The sequence below is a fragment of the Somniosus microcephalus genome, chromosome 32, assembly GCF_052327205.1.
Source record: "Somniosus microcephalus isolate GS21.2 chromosome 32, FLI_Smic_1.0, whole genome shotgun sequence".
Classification (NCBI taxonomy): Eukaryota; Metazoa; Chordata; class Chondrichthyes; order Squaliformes; family Somniosidae; genus Somniosus; species Somniosus microcephalus.
Window position 1 is genome coordinate 21,139,086 of NC_141018.1, and position 15,471 is coordinate 21,154,556.

Below are 15,471 nucleotides of genomic sequence, written 5' to 3' on the forward strand. Positions count from 1 at the left end.
CATCTTCCTTAAACAGTGGCAATAATGTGACGAACTGAACAACCACTAGAGGACACTGCAGTACCATTTCACTGCTGCTGTAATAGAATTATATTGGATCATCAGTCACAACAGTAATGGGAGAGTTTAAACTGGAGTGGCCATGTCTTGCAAGATGCTCAGCGGCATCGGTTTTACCAACATGAGGGAGTCGTCTGCCAAGCAGCGCTCCCACTAATACGATAGCAAAATACTGCCAATGCGGGAAATCCAAAACCACACTGGGAAAAACTCAGGCCAGGGCAGCATCTGCCCAGCAGTCAGGAGGTCCTGAGCAAGCTGCTCACTGGCCTTTCAATTGGTGGTTTTTGGTTTGGGGGGGGGGGGGGGGGGGGGGAAAAAGGGAAGAGGAGAAAAAGAGGGTGCATGTGCGGAAATCTGAAGGGCCACGGAACCCGTTAAAAAGGGACCGTGCATGGAAAAAAAGGGAACATTGCTGGATATTGGCATCACTGGCAAGGATGGCATTTATTGCCCATCCCTAGCTGCTGTAGAGAAGGTGGTGAGCTGTCTTGAACCACTGCAGTCTGTGTGGTGATAGTCCCAGTCTGTTCCAGGATCAAATGTGCAGCAAAATGCCAAGCCACATACAGCGTCCTCATTAGAACGCTGGATTGGTTCTGCTGTCCTAGTGCTACACTTCACATCACCTTCATGAGTCTAATAAAACAGCACACCATGTGGAAACTTCTTGGGAAGGGAACAAGTGATTTGCAGCTATTAATTCACATTCATCTAGTGCCCACTGCAATAAAAAGCTGCAACTGAGCTAACTAGACAAGTGCAGCTAGTGGAACGTGACTGCAAAGAAAAAAGACTTGCATTTATATAGCACCTTTCACAGCCACCAAACGTCTCAAAACGCTTTAGTCAATGAAGTACTTTTTGAAGTGTAGTCACTATTGTAATGTAGGAAATACTGCAGCCAATTTGCACACAGCAAGCTCCCACAAACAGCAATGTGATAATGACCAGATCATCTCTTTGTTATGTTGATTGACAGAGTGCTGCACTGTCAGAGGTGCCGTCTTTCAGATGCTCTCAGGTGGATGCAAAAGATCCCACGGCACTATTTCGAAGAGCAGGGGAGCTTTCCTGGTGTCCTGGGCCAATATTTATCCCTCAAATCAAATCAAAAAAAGAGATTCTGGTCATTATCACATTGCGGTTTGTGAGAGCTTGCGGTGTGCCGTGTTTCCTACATTACAACAGTGACTACACTTCAAAAAGTACTTCATTGGCTGTAAAGCACTTTGCGATGTCCCGAGGTTGTGAAAGGTGCTATAGAAATGCAAGTCTTTCATTTAGACAGCAGCCGATTGTACATGTACAACTGAAATTACAGTCCATCTTGCTGGCTTCGACATAACTGCTAAACAACCACAAAGTGTTAATTGCACACGGTGTAGGAAACAAATTCAAATACAAGCTTTAACAGTTTTAAAGTTTTGCTATACTTTCTAAAAATATTATTTTTTAAATCTAGGACACGTCAGCACTAGAAATAGCTGCATCTTCAGCCAGCTCACTACTGTATATTGTTATTCAGGCAAGCACCCAATCAGAAAACGGCACATCTTGCTTTTGCCCACTGATTTCAGAAGCTAGTCTCTGGAGGCAGCTCATTTCAGCCCACAAGACCTCCCAACCATTAAACAGAGGGGAAATAAAAACACGCCAAATTACTCTATGTTAACGTGGCAATAGAACAATGGTTGCCAGCCAACGCTAATGGAACAAGACAAATCACTGGGGGGTGGGTGGATGAGAGGAGCGACTAGAGACGCACTTGAGAATTTACTCGAGTCAGGAGCATGAATATCACCACCAGATCGTTCGAAAGTGGTGTGGTACAGGACAGCACTTCCCCACTGCTGAAGAAATACATTGACAGATCAGGAATTAACACTTTGAATGAGCAATCACATTTGTTCTGGGTAGGTGATTATGTAGGATAATAGAATTTAGACCTGCAGCAGCTGAATGAACAGATCAAGACCAACGGTTCAGTATCGCAAGTGTTCTTACGGTCTCTTAATGGTATCTGCTCAGCAGCTACTTTGTAAATAAGAGGATGTTTGAACAAGGAAGGCTGGGTGTATTATGCAACTCGTATCCAGTTTATATTACAGTCCTGCTTCGAGAAGGCTGAAGCAATATATAAGTGGGAGGCTGACTGCATACCTCATGGAAAGGACCCTAGCTGCTGCAGGGACTGTTCTCACTGGGCATGCTCTTACAGGCTAGCTAGAGCGACACTGCTGCCCTGTGCAGGTCAGAGACACGGAAGAGGGTCCCCACACCAGAATAGGAAAAGGAAAGCAGCAACATGAAAGTTGAGATTTAGCAGTTGCACGAATGCAACACTATCTTGCGTTGATATAGCACTGTTAAGGTGGGGGAAAAAACACATCATGGTGCTTCACAAAAAGGTGCAGTCAGACTAACAATGGATGCTGAGCCAAAGGAGATGTTGGGAGGAGCAGCAATAGCTTGATCAAAGAGGTGGGTTTTTGAGGATCTTTAAAAGGAAGAGGGTGAGGTGGAGTAGATCTTGACCATGCAACAAGAGTCCTTGTTGGTCACCAAAGCCACCCAGCTAAATTCAGAACCTGAGGAACAGAATCACAACTACCACTGGAGAACGATTCTGCAACACAAGCTAGCAATTTTCTACAGGCCATCAATGAAAGACTAGCCATCCTGAAAACCCAAGAGGACAAGAACTTCTCCCCTGCAGTAGACATGTGCAACAGTCAGCTGATGCTGTGTCAAGGTGATTATTACAAGGACAAAAATCAGACTACATGAACCACACCATAGCTCCTCAGTGGCTTTGCCTTCATTGGGAGCGAGAGAAGAAATCAATTGGGCAACCAGCTAGGGTCAAATGGATGGCTTTCCTGGTAGAGGTGGGACAGGCAAGAATATAAAAACTGTTGCCCCAAATAAAGCAGGGTAAAGCTCAAAATTGGATGACTGCAATCTGTGCATCATTGGGGTGATACGACTTGGTTCGGATCACCGAAATGGATTCAAACATGGCTGACAGACGATTCTTTACTCAAGTGAGCCACCGTGAACCATTATTCACTGGAGGGACCAAATTGCACAGTTGAGGCAAGGCATGTTGAAATTCAACCGCAATCACCCCAGGACTCAATTACTCCAAAAACAGGCCACGAGCAAAAATATTTAAGACCTGCATTTCTACAGCACCTTTCACAACCAGACGTCCCAAAGCGCTTTGCAGCCAATGACGTACTTTTTGAAGGGTCATCACTGTTGTAATGTAGCAAATGCACCAGCCAGCTCCCAATGACCAGATAATGTTTTAGTGATGTTGATTGAAGGATAAATATTGGTCAGGGCACCAGGGATAACGCCCCTGTTTTTAAAATAGTGCCATACTCTGACCCGTGCAGTGCTGAGGGAGTGCTGCACTGAGTGAGCCTAGATTTGTGTACTCAAGTCTCTGGAGCAAGACGAACCCACAACCTTGTGACTCGGAGGCGAGGGTGCGACCCATGGCTGACACCAATAGGATAATGTGACTGGCAATGTGAATCCAACTCCTCTAAACCCCTCTTAAAATATTAAAAGTTAGTTGATGCATTTAAATCACAGGAGTCTTGCAACTGGATGAGAAATGGATTAATTCCCAAAGCCCATTAGATGGACATTTGACACTCCAGGTTGTAGCTCTTGCAAGCTGCAGACAGACATTGTGTTGACATTTCTGTAGGATTAGAAACTTTGACTTTTTTTTTCTTTTTTTATATAAGACCCACCAGAATTAGTGTCTTTAACGTAGTAAAACATCCCAAAGGGCTTCACAGGAGTATTAAGACAATAAATGACACCAAACTGCAAAAGGAGAAATTAGGGCCGGTGACCAAAAGCTTGGTCAAAGGGGTAGGTTCTAAAGAGCGTCTAAAAGGGGAGAGAGAAGAGGTGGTTTAGGCAGGGAATTCCAGAGCTTAGGGCCGCAGCAACAGAAGGCACGGCCACCAATGGTTGAGTGATTATAATCAGGGTTGCTCAAGAGGGCAGAATTAGAGGAGCACAGATATCTCAGGGGGGGTTGTGGGGCTGGAGGAGATTAGAGATCGGGAGGGGCGAGGCCATGGAGGGATTTGAAAACAAGGATGAGAATTTTGAAAGGAGGTGTTGCTTAACCAGGAGCCAATGTAGGTCAGCAAGCACAGGGGTGATGGGTGAATGGGACTGGCTGCGAGTTAGGACACAGGCAGCCGAGTTCTGGATGGCCTCAAGTTTTTTAGGGTAGTACCAGGGGTATCTCTCAGGGCACAAGTTGCTGGGAAAGAGATAAAAGAAATTCATGTAAAGCTATAATTAAAGGATGTCATCGCACCTGTAGTATACAGCAAGGGCTGTGATTAATTTCCAAAATTAGTGGTGGTTTTATAAGCTACTGCAATTAGCATTGTTTTAAACAAAGATCGGTTTAGTTTACCACACAAAAAATCTGATCAAAATCTTCAAGTACTACTAAAGCTAAATACAGCTACAAGGATTACACTTTAAATCTGAAGCAACACCCAAGTATCGGATATTGTACACAAAGTTGCACTCCGGTACATAGAGGACAAGGGGATTGCTTACGGGAACCATTGTTGACAAAAAAAACCTACGAGGAAAGGGGGAGGTTAAAGCCTAAAAATGCAAGAGTTGACTGCTCAGGGCAGGTGCTGTCCCTCAAGTGGGACTGGCAGACCTGAAGGCAGCACACAAGGAACCTCAGGTGGCAATGCCTGGGACTCTTGAGTATTGCTTGAAGAAAACTTTCCATCTTCTTTCACAGAGGGAGCAACAAGCTTTTAGCTAAAGAGACATTTAAATTGGGCACCTAGTATTAGTCTGTTCAGGGGGGGCACCTAGTATTAGTCAGTTCATTTTGGGGGGGGGGGGGGGCAAAGAGGCAGCAAGATAAAAGGAGTCAAATATAGCAATCATTTTGGTGTAACCATGCATGTTGGCACCCAGAGAGCCCCAGGTGGGCAGAGGAAACACTTCAAGGACACCCTCAAGCCTCCTTGAAAAAGTGTAACATCCCCACCGACACCTGGGAATCCCTGGCCCAAGACCGCGCAAAGTGGAGGAGAAGCATCCGGGAAGGCGCCAAACAGACTCTTCGGCAGGAGCAAGCGGAAGCCAAGCGCAGGCAGCGCACGTCCAACCCAAGCACCCCACCCACCTGCCCCTTCAACCACCATCTGCCCCACCTGTGACAGATTGTAGGTCCTGCATTGGACTCAGTCACCTGAGAACTCATTGTTAATGTGGAAGCAAGTCATCCTTGGTTCTGAGGGACTGCCTAAGAAGCAGCTTAAGAAACCCGATCCTAAATGGCTGCCTCAACTAGGAGGGCCAAATGAACAAAGGTCAGTATCCAGACTCTAGGTAATTAAAAAGGTAGCTCCTGCAAAATTTAAATTACCAAAACATTCCCCGGAATCCTGTTGCTAGCTCCTTAAAATGGATAGGAAACATGCAGCCTATACTACTTCAAACCCTAGGATGTACATTTAATCCAGAGGGAACATTGTAGACCTATAGACACAAATTATTGTGGCGTCTAAACTTCAGAAATTACATTTTTTTTAAAATTTTGCAACAACCTTTAAACTGACCGACTTAAATTGCAACAATTCACTAGTCTTCAGCTCCAATCATGAACTTCAACCCACAGTGAAGGCTCAATGACCCCATTTGAACAAAGAAAGTAGCCACAATGCCACTAGTGGCAGCTGGAATATACACACACAGCTGCCAGAATTCCATCATATGAAAATAAGGTCATGTGGAAAAACCTTCATGAAACCATGGCAACACAGGTTGCCTGCAGAAGGCAGTTAGTCCCATGAGAATTTTTTAATTTTTTTTTTTAAAATCTTCAACCAAGCCCCAAGTGTTGCTGAAACACTAATTAGTGGTAGCGTCCACTGGGACTCCATTACCTTGTGTAAAGTAAGCTCCAACAGCAAGTCAGCCATCTTGCCCCAATATTGGTATGGCTTATTTTCTACTACACAACAGCAAGTGATTTCTGTATCCATTTTAAGACAACTGCATGTCAAATTTCACTTCTGGAACTTGTTCGGGGGGGGGGGGGGGCCGCGCGTCAGTTTTATCCAGAAAACCAGGAGGAAAAATCAGCCCTCCATTTTGTTAATCCAGTGAGGAGAATTGGCCACAATAGCCCCCATGGTCAGATTGCACAACACTCAACTCTAGGCTCGCATGACAAAGGGCATTTAGATAAAAAGGTACTGGAGGACAATTAGCACTCATGGAACTGATAGAAGTCCATGCCTTCAGGAGAAGGGGGAAGAAAAGAAATTGGCCAAGTAAAGCAGCCTCATTTTGTAGCAGATCTTGATCAAAGGTGGCAGGTATGCACCCAATTTATTTGCCAGTTCAAAGCCTGGTGTAAAAATTTGATTCTGTTCCAGAACATCACTCTGTATATGAAACAGTTTGCAACAAGTCTCATCCGCACATATTTCATCCAGTCTGACCAAGGTCATGTCAGGCCAAGAGTAAAGAACCAAGGATTTACAAAAAGGCTAGGCCCAACCAGGAACATCTTCCACATGCACTTGAAGCCACATTAAGTATCATGCCAACAATCTACACAAATAGGTAGCTCACATCCATGGTGTAGTCTGCAGTTGAGGCAATCAAAAAAGGTACCATGTTCTTGCTAATTGCTTCACTTACAGGAAAGCTGTCCCAAGTACATGGAGGCTGCCCTTTCCATTTACCCACTCCCAACTGGGCCATGGATTTTAAGCCAATAGAAACATAACCAAGAGGTTATTGTAATTTCTTAGCAGAGCCGTCTTTGGATGGCACCTGTATCTTCTGAAGGCTGCAAAACCAGACACAATGAAAGCCAATGCAATTTTAGATCAGCTTCACCAATATGGGCTTCCATGGTGCAGTGTCTGGCCCATCTGCATTTCATGGTGGACAGATCAAATCAATCAATGGCCACACATGGGTTGAGAAGGAACCATGGACAACAATGAGAGAATGCAGACAATCCCAAGGTTCAGACCATGAACACCAACCCACAAGGATGACAAACTGACCAAAACACCTTAGTCCAGTTTACACAGTGAAGGCTCAATGACACCATTGAACCAAGAAAGTAGCCACAATGTCACTAGTGGCAGCTGGAATATATACACACACAGCTGCCAGAATTCCATCATAAGAAAATAAAATCATGCGGAAAAGGCAGAGTCCAAAATCACACTTTTTGGACTCTAGGGGAAATCAAGGGATAGCGAGATTGGGCAGGAAAGTGGAGTGGAGGTCAAAGATCAGCCATGATCTTATTAAATAGCAGAGCAGGTTCGAGGGGCCGTATGGCCTACTCCTAATTATGTTCAGAGGCAGAAGATGGGCAACAGAGGTTAGAGTGAAATGAAGGCGGTTCGCCAAAGCAATGTTGAAGATCAATGATTTGAGGGGTTTCCACTGGCTGTGCCACAGAAGGCAGTGGCTTATGTTTGATTATTTGTTAATACGGCAAGGGTTAGCTGGAGGGTGCTCCTCTTCCATATTTAGGACTGCGAGAGATAGGGTGGACACTGGGCCCTGGCAGCCTTCATTGGTGAAGACACAAAAACATATTGCCTTTCATTTCATGCCCAGTTTTACAGCTCATGGATGGCACTGCAAAAAGCACCATCAAATCTCATGAGGGTCATTGAGAAGTAGGCAGCAGGAAGAGTTTAGACCCAACATTACAGGCCACAATTGTATAGCATTAATTGGTGCTTTGATCCTAAATAGTATTGCAATATATTTTTCAAGAATAATCATTCGAAAGGGAATGGCTTCCTTGAAAGCCAGAAAAAAGGTCAGATTTTACATTTTTGCAAGAGAGCAACTCAACATTAATATGCAGACGCATACAAAACAACCCCGACAAATGAAACTGCAAAAATTTGAATCCGATTTGTAATTAGACAATTGCTTTTGGATTCTGCTACCCACAAAAAAAAAATCCTTGTACAATGGGTTTGGGGCACGATTCAAATCTTGGGATGTTTCAAGGACATCTGACTTAAGGATTACACAACTACCCCACCATTTGCCTGTCTGCACTCACTCGCAGCAAGTCTAAACAGCACAATTAATGATCTCTTCACAGGGGAAAAAAAAAGTAGCTCGAGGTTAGAATAGGTCTTCACGGCATTGTAGGTCGACTTTATACTATGAACATGGATCATGGGAAAGTGACAGGCTCACACAAGCCTCGGGTGATTTACTGGCTGAGAAAAATGCTCAAGTTCGCCAATAAAATTCAAATCAAAGTGGTCATGACAATCCATTCTTCTATAAGCCGATTTATTTTGCCTATGTTTTCAGAGGTTATTGGAGTCAGAACTTTTAAATCAAAAAAAAAAGTGCACAATTCACACTACAGAACCACTTACCTCCAACAGTGAAGGAGTAAGCGTCAACTGTAAAGTCCGTCCCTGCCAAAAAACCCTCCGAATCAACGGAGTTGAAGAATACATCCAAGACTTCATCGCTTGCAGGCGGGGTACTCAGGAATACCAGGTCACTTGTTGAAATCACAGATCCACTCCTTTGGTTTGAGGGTCAATATTAAAAAAAAAACTTGTTGATTAGAACAAGCCAAATCATAAACTGAATACTTGACAAGCTACAAGGAGGAATTAATATGGCTACTAATAACCATCTAGGTTTACATGAAGACAAAATAGACACTTCACCCAGAAAGTGGTTAAGGCAAATAGCATAGGTGCCTTTAAGGGGAAGGCTAGAAAAGTACACAAGGAATAGAAGGTTATGCAGATAGGGAGAGATGAAGTAGGGTGGGAGGAGGCTCATGCAGCACAGATCAGTTGGGCTGAATGGCCAGTTTCTGCGCTGTAAATTCTACATCATTCTAGAAGGGTACCAGCATCCAAGGAACCATCCCTCTGCAGGACTTAGTGCTTCAGGAATGTTGCCTGTACAACCCTGGCTCCCTCCATTTTAAATAACGGAGTTTTTTTGTCTTCAATCAATAGTGACAGCACTGTGTGCAGGGTAATTCCACAGGAGCCAATGCCCACAATTTACCAGCACCTGGTCAGTCAGCTGGGTTGACCAGTGTCCATTACTGTCAAGAACTACTTCACAATTTGCACACACCTAGTCTTGCTTTTGAAAGAAAAAGTAGCTTTTCACAATTAAAGCACAATGCAACTCTCCAAATAATTGAATTGTGACTTTGTACTTTGATTCAAAATCATTAAATTCCCACTGTCATGTACATTGCGTTTTTAAGCACAGTAACTCAAATCATGAGTCGGCTGTAATTCTACGAGATGTCCAAAAGCTTCTTCCTCCACTACTGGAGGACAGTAACCTTCTGCCCAGACTCACTGTTCCTTGGGTGGGGGTGTGGTGGGTGGGGGGGGGGGGGGGGAAATTTAATTTAATTTCCCCTTCCCACTTCAAACCAGGTCAAAGTTTTAAGCTGGTGAATCAGGAGGTGTAATCTGAACTCCATTCAAAAACTAAGACCAAAAATCAAAACTAATAATTTGGTATCACACAAGATTGAAAACAAATTAAAGAAACAATTAGATATAGTTATACAAATAAAGGATTGAACAGCTGTTGTGGGAGAACAGCAAACACTTACCCAAACTGTTTCATCACTGCTTGCATGAAATGGCTGTATCTCGGCTTCAGGATTGTCTGCAACTAAAAGACGTCATTGAATAGCGCCACAAAAATCAAAACACTCCCAATATTTTGTGGCCAAGCAAAAAAACTTTTAGCACAGGTATTCAAGAGGCCAGAAAGTCCACCAGAACTGCTTGATCACCACCAAGGACAAGCTAATAACCAACACAAAGCATTCCAATTTTCCACCGCATGGAAACTTAGTGGTCTTCTAAAAAAAAGCTACAATAGGGGCATGATAAAAATCTGGCCTTGCTATTCCTGCCTAAAAAAAGCTATAACCTATCAATCCTATAGCACTCAAACAAATCCAGGAGACACTTTGTTCCCCAAAGTGGTAAGAATATGGAACTTGCTACCACAGGGAGCACTTGAGGTTAATAGCATTGATTCATTTACAAAGAGATAAGCATAGGAGGGATTACATAGGATATACGGCACAGAAACAGGCCATTCGGCCCAACCAGTCCGTGCTGATGTTTATGCTCCACTCGAGCCACTTCCCTCATCTAAATCTCTCAGCATAACCCTCTAGTCCCTTCTCCCTCATGCTTGTCTAGCCTCCCCTTAAATGCATCTATACTATTTGCTTCAACCACTCCGTGGTAGCAAGTTCCATATTCTCACCACTCTGGGTAAAGAAGTTTCTTCTGAATTCCCTATTGGATTTCATGGTGACTATCTTATATTGATGGCCTCTAGTTATGCTCTTCCCCACAAGTGGAAACATTCTCTCTGTATCCACTGTCAAAACTTTTCATAATTTTAAAGAAGTCCATTACATCAGCCCCCCCCCCCCACCTATTCATCCTTGCCCAATGTATACCCTCACATTTCTGGCATCATCCTTGCAAATCTTCGACACCCTCTCCAATGCTTCTATATGGCAACCAGAATTATATGCAGTTCTCCAAGTGTGGTCTAACCAAGGTTCGAAACAAGTTTAGCATAACTTCCCTACTTTTCAATTCTATCCTTCTAGAAATAAACCCATGCTTGGCTTGCCTTTTTTTTTTATGGCTTTGTTAACCTATGTTGATACTTTGTGATTGGTGTATTTGTACTCGGATCCCTTTGCTCCTCTACCCCATTTAGATTCTTATTTTCCCCAAGTAATGTGACCTTCCTATTTTTCTTACCAAAATGTAATACCTCATGTTGAATTTCATGCCAATTATACACCTATGCTGCATGTTTTTTTAATGTCTTGTAGTTGCAGTCCTCCTCCGTATTGACAATCCCCCCTAATTTGGTGTCATGCAAATTTAGAAATTGTTTTTTATTCCAAAGTCTAAATCTTTAATATAACTTATAAACAGTGATCCCAGCACGGATCCTTGTGGAACACCACTTCCCACCTTCTGCCACTCTGAATAGCTACCCTTTACCCCTACTCTGCTTTCTGTCTTGAAGCCAGCCAGCAATCCATTCTGCTACTTGGCCCCGACTCCATATTCCCAAATTCGTTTATTATGCGGTACCTTATCCAAGGCCTTTTGAAAATCTAGATAAATTACATCTACTGCATTACCCTTGTCTACTCTGTTACCTTGTCAAAATTTTTTTAATTAGGTTGGTCAGGTAAGAATTTCCCTTTTGAAATCCGTGCTGACTTATATTTTTGGTTTCTAGATGTTCTTCAATTTTCACCTTTTGTAGGAAATCTATTATTTTTCCTACCACTGATGTTAAGCACCAGTTTCCTGGACATGTTCCATCTTCCTTCTTAAAATATAGCTATTACATTAGCCATTTGCCAGTCCTCTGGCACTACACCTTTTTCTAACAATAGGTGTAGTAATGCCTCAGCTCTCTTCCCTAGATCCTTTTAAAATGCACGGATGTAATCTGTCTGGACCAGGGGTTTTATCCAGTTTCATATTTATCCTGACGGGCAGACCCCAGGTGGTGAAAATAGGCAGAAACACCTCCTCCACACTGATCCTGAACACTGGAGCTCCCCAGGGTTGTGTGCTCAGCCCCCTTCTGTACTCAGTTTACTCACGACTGCGTGGCCACACACAACTTCAACTCCATCATCAAGTTTGCTGATGACACTACCGTTGTAGGCCTGATCACAGATGGCGATGAGACAGGCTACAGGGAGGAGGTAAGAGCCCTAGGAGAATGGTGCAAGTACAACCTCTCCCTCAACATCAGCAAAACAAAGGAGATGATCGTGGATTACAGGAAGCAGCAGGGGGAGGGACACACCCCAATCTACATCGAAGGGGCTGAGGTGGAGAGGGTCAGCAGCTTCAAATTCCTGGGTGTATTCAATACGGAGGACTTAACGTGGTCCCATCACATCGACGTTGTAACCAAGAAGGCATGCCAATGCCTGTACTTCATGAGACTGAGGAAATTTGGAATGGCCCCCCAGATTCTCACCAACTTCTACCGGTGCACTATCGAGCGTATCCTGTCCAGCTGCATCACTACCTGGTATGGCAACTGCACCGCCACAGACCGCAAGGCTCTACAGATGGTAGTGAAAGCTGCACAACACACTATAGGAATTAAACTACCTGCTGTGCAGGATATCTACCTAGAGAGGTGCCAGGGGAAGGCCCTGAGAATCATTAAAGATGCGAGTCACCCCAGCCACAACCTCTTCGCCCTGCTCCTGTCCGGTAAGAGATACCGAAGCATACTGTCTCGTACCAACAGGTTTTGAAACAGCTTCTACCCCCAGGCCATAAGACTCATGAACGATTAAATTATTTTTTTATTACTGTTTTATTATTACTGTCTTTCGATTAGTATTTTTATTATGCTATGTTTATTCCAATGTTGGGAGGACTCGCAAAAATCAACATTTCATTGTGCAGTACACACGTCTGCTGCATATATGACAAATAAAATTGAATTGACTATATATCTCAGTTTTATTTTAAGTGCACATTACTAGTCTCAGCATCTGATGTAATCTCCACCCGTTCTATCTCCCTGGCAAATACTGAAGCAAAATAATTTAATATTTCTGCCATGCGGTCTTATCCTGTCCATCCCTTAGTGACCCAATTCCCATCCCGACCTCTTATTTGCATGCCTGCAAAATATTTTACTATTGTTTTATGTTCCTTGATATTGAATTTCATAGTTCCTCACCTTCCTAATTGTTTTTGGCATCTCTCCTAATCTCTTGTCATGCTCTCCCTTGCTGCCCATGTACTTCATGTGTGCCTTTCTTTACTCAATTTTTCCCCTCATGGCTTTATTCATCCACAGTCTCAGTATTTAGTTTGTTCTTGGTTTTTTGCAGAATATATTTTTCTTGCACGGTTTTAAAATGTTTCCCCATTGCTGTTCTACATTAAGTTTGCCAAACTGATTTCCCCCAATTTCAATTACCATCCCCTCTAAAAATCAGCTTTTCACCAATCTATTACCCTGGTCTTTATGTCTTTCTCAATCATCTTAAAAGCATATATTATGGTCACTGTTACCTAGATGCTCCCCTACCTTTACTTCTCATCTGCACTGGTTCATTTCCCCATTAGATCTAATAGCAAATCCTCCCTTGTTGGGTTAGAAAGGAGTCCTGTACACATTGCAGAACTTAAATTCCCTTATCCATCACTTCTGTCCAATTAATCTCAGGGTAGTTGGGAGGAGTGAGTTATGCAGGGAAGCTCAAGTGGAGCATAAATGCAGACATGGACTGAATGGCCTGTTTGTGTTGTATATTTATGTAATTCTCAGTGCTGTATATTTATGTAATTTTATGTAAAACTGCCCCAGTCAAGGAAAGTAAATTTTGGTGTGCAACTAGACTCAGTTAGTTAAGAAACAGTTACTGAGCCACATTGGCTATCAAATCTACCTAGTCAACCTCACTACCATCAAGCTGGGAGATCAACCCTGGTTTAATGAAGAGTGCAGGAGAGCATGCCAGGAACAGCACCAGGCATACTGAAAAAATGAGGTGTCAACCTGGTGAGGCTACAACACAGGACTACTTGCATGCCAAACAATGGAAGCAACATACGATAGAGCCAAGCGATCTCAACCATCGGATCAAATCAAAGCTCTGCAGTCCTGCCACATCCAGTCATGAGTAGTGGTGGACAATTAAACAAACAGTTAACAGGAGGAGTCGGCTCCAAAAATATCCCCATCCTCTGATGGCTGAGCCCAGCACGCGAGTGCAAAAGGCTGAAGCATTTGCAACTATCTTCAGCCAGAAGTGCAGAGTGGATGATCCATCTCGGCCTCCTCCCGAGGTCCCCAGCATCACAGATGCCAGTCTTCAGCCCATTCAATTCACTCCATGTGATGTCAAGAAACAGCTGAAGACACTGGATACTGCAAAGGCTATGGGCCCTGACAACAGTACTGACTTGTGCTCCAGAACTAGCTGCGCCCCTAGCCAAGCTGTTCCAGTACAGCTACAACACTGGCATCTACCCGGCAATGTGGAAAATTGCCCAAGTATGACCGGTCTACAAAAAGCAGGACAAATCCAACCCGGCCAATTACCGTCCCATCAGTCTACTCTCAATCATCAGCAAAGTGATGGAAGGTGTCGTCGACAGTGCTATCAAGCGGCACTTACTCAGCAATAACCTGCTAACTGACGCCCAGTTTGGATTCTGCCAGGACCACTCAGCTCCTGACCTCATTACAGCCTTGGTCCAAACATGGACAAAAGAGCTGAACTCGAGGGGAGGTGAGAGTGACTGCCCTTGACATCAAGGCAGCATTTGATTGAGTGTGGCATCAAGGAGCCCTAGCAAAACTGAAGTCAATGGGAAAACTCTCCATTGGTTGGAATCATACCTAGCACAAAGGAAGTTGGCTGTGGTTGTTGGAGGTCATTCAGCTCAATCACATGACATCACTGCAGGAGTTCCTCAGGGCAGTGTCCTAGGCCCAACCATCTTCAGCTGTTTCATCAATGACCTTCCCTCCATCATAAGGTCAGAAGTGGGGATGTTCGCTGATGATTGCACACTGTTCAGCACCATTCGAGACTCGAGACTCGTCAGATACTGACGCAGTCCGTGTCCATATGCAGCAAGACCTGGACAACATTCAGACTTGGGCTGACAAGTGGCAAGTAACATTCGCACCACACAAGTGCCAGGCAATGACCACCTCCAACAAGCGAGACTCTAACCATCCCCTTGACATTCAATGGCATTACCATTGCTGAATCCCCCACTATCAACATCCTGGGGTGTTACCATTGATCAGAAACTGAACTGGACCAGCCATATAAATACTGTGGCTACAAGAGCAGGCCAGAGGCTGGGAATTCTGCAGCGAGTGTCTCACCTCCTGACTCCCCAAAGCCTTTCCACCATCTACAAGGCACAAGTCAGGAGTGTGATGGAATACTCTCCACTTGCCTGGATGAGTGCAGCTCCAACAACACTCAAGAAGCTCGACACCATTCAGGATAAAGCAGCCCGCTTGATTGGCACTCCATCCACCTTCAACATTCACTCCCTCCACCACCAGCGCACTGTGGCTGCAGTGTGTACCATCTACAAGATGCACTACAGCAACTTGCCAAAGCTCCTTCAACAGCACCTTCCAAACCCACGACCTCTACTACTTAAAGGACAAGGGCAGCAGACGCATGGGAACATCACCACCTACAAGTTCCCCTCCAAGCCACACACCATCCTGACTTGGACCTGTATTGCCGTTCCTTCACTGTCACTGGGCCAAAATCCTGGAACT

General features: G+C 44.2%; 1 protein-coding gene across 3 annotated transcripts in view; it reads right to left on the bottom strand.

Annotated features, from left to right (window-relative positions):
* Positions 1–15,471, bottom strand: part of LOC147097332 (uncharacterized) — a 47,909-nt gene that overhangs the window by 10,457 nt on the left and 21,981 nt on the right. For all 3 annotated transcript variants that reach the window (XM_085972213.1, XM_085972212.1, XM_085972211.1), the window contains exons 10-11: positions 9,737–9,798; positions 8,514–8,668 (exon numbers count right to left, since the gene is read on the bottom strand). In XM_085972213.1, coding sequence (XP_085828339.1) covers positions 8,514–8,668; positions 9,737–9,798 — 217 coding nt within the window. The remainder of the gene's footprint in view (positions 1–8,513; positions 8,669–9,736; positions 9,799–15,471) is intronic.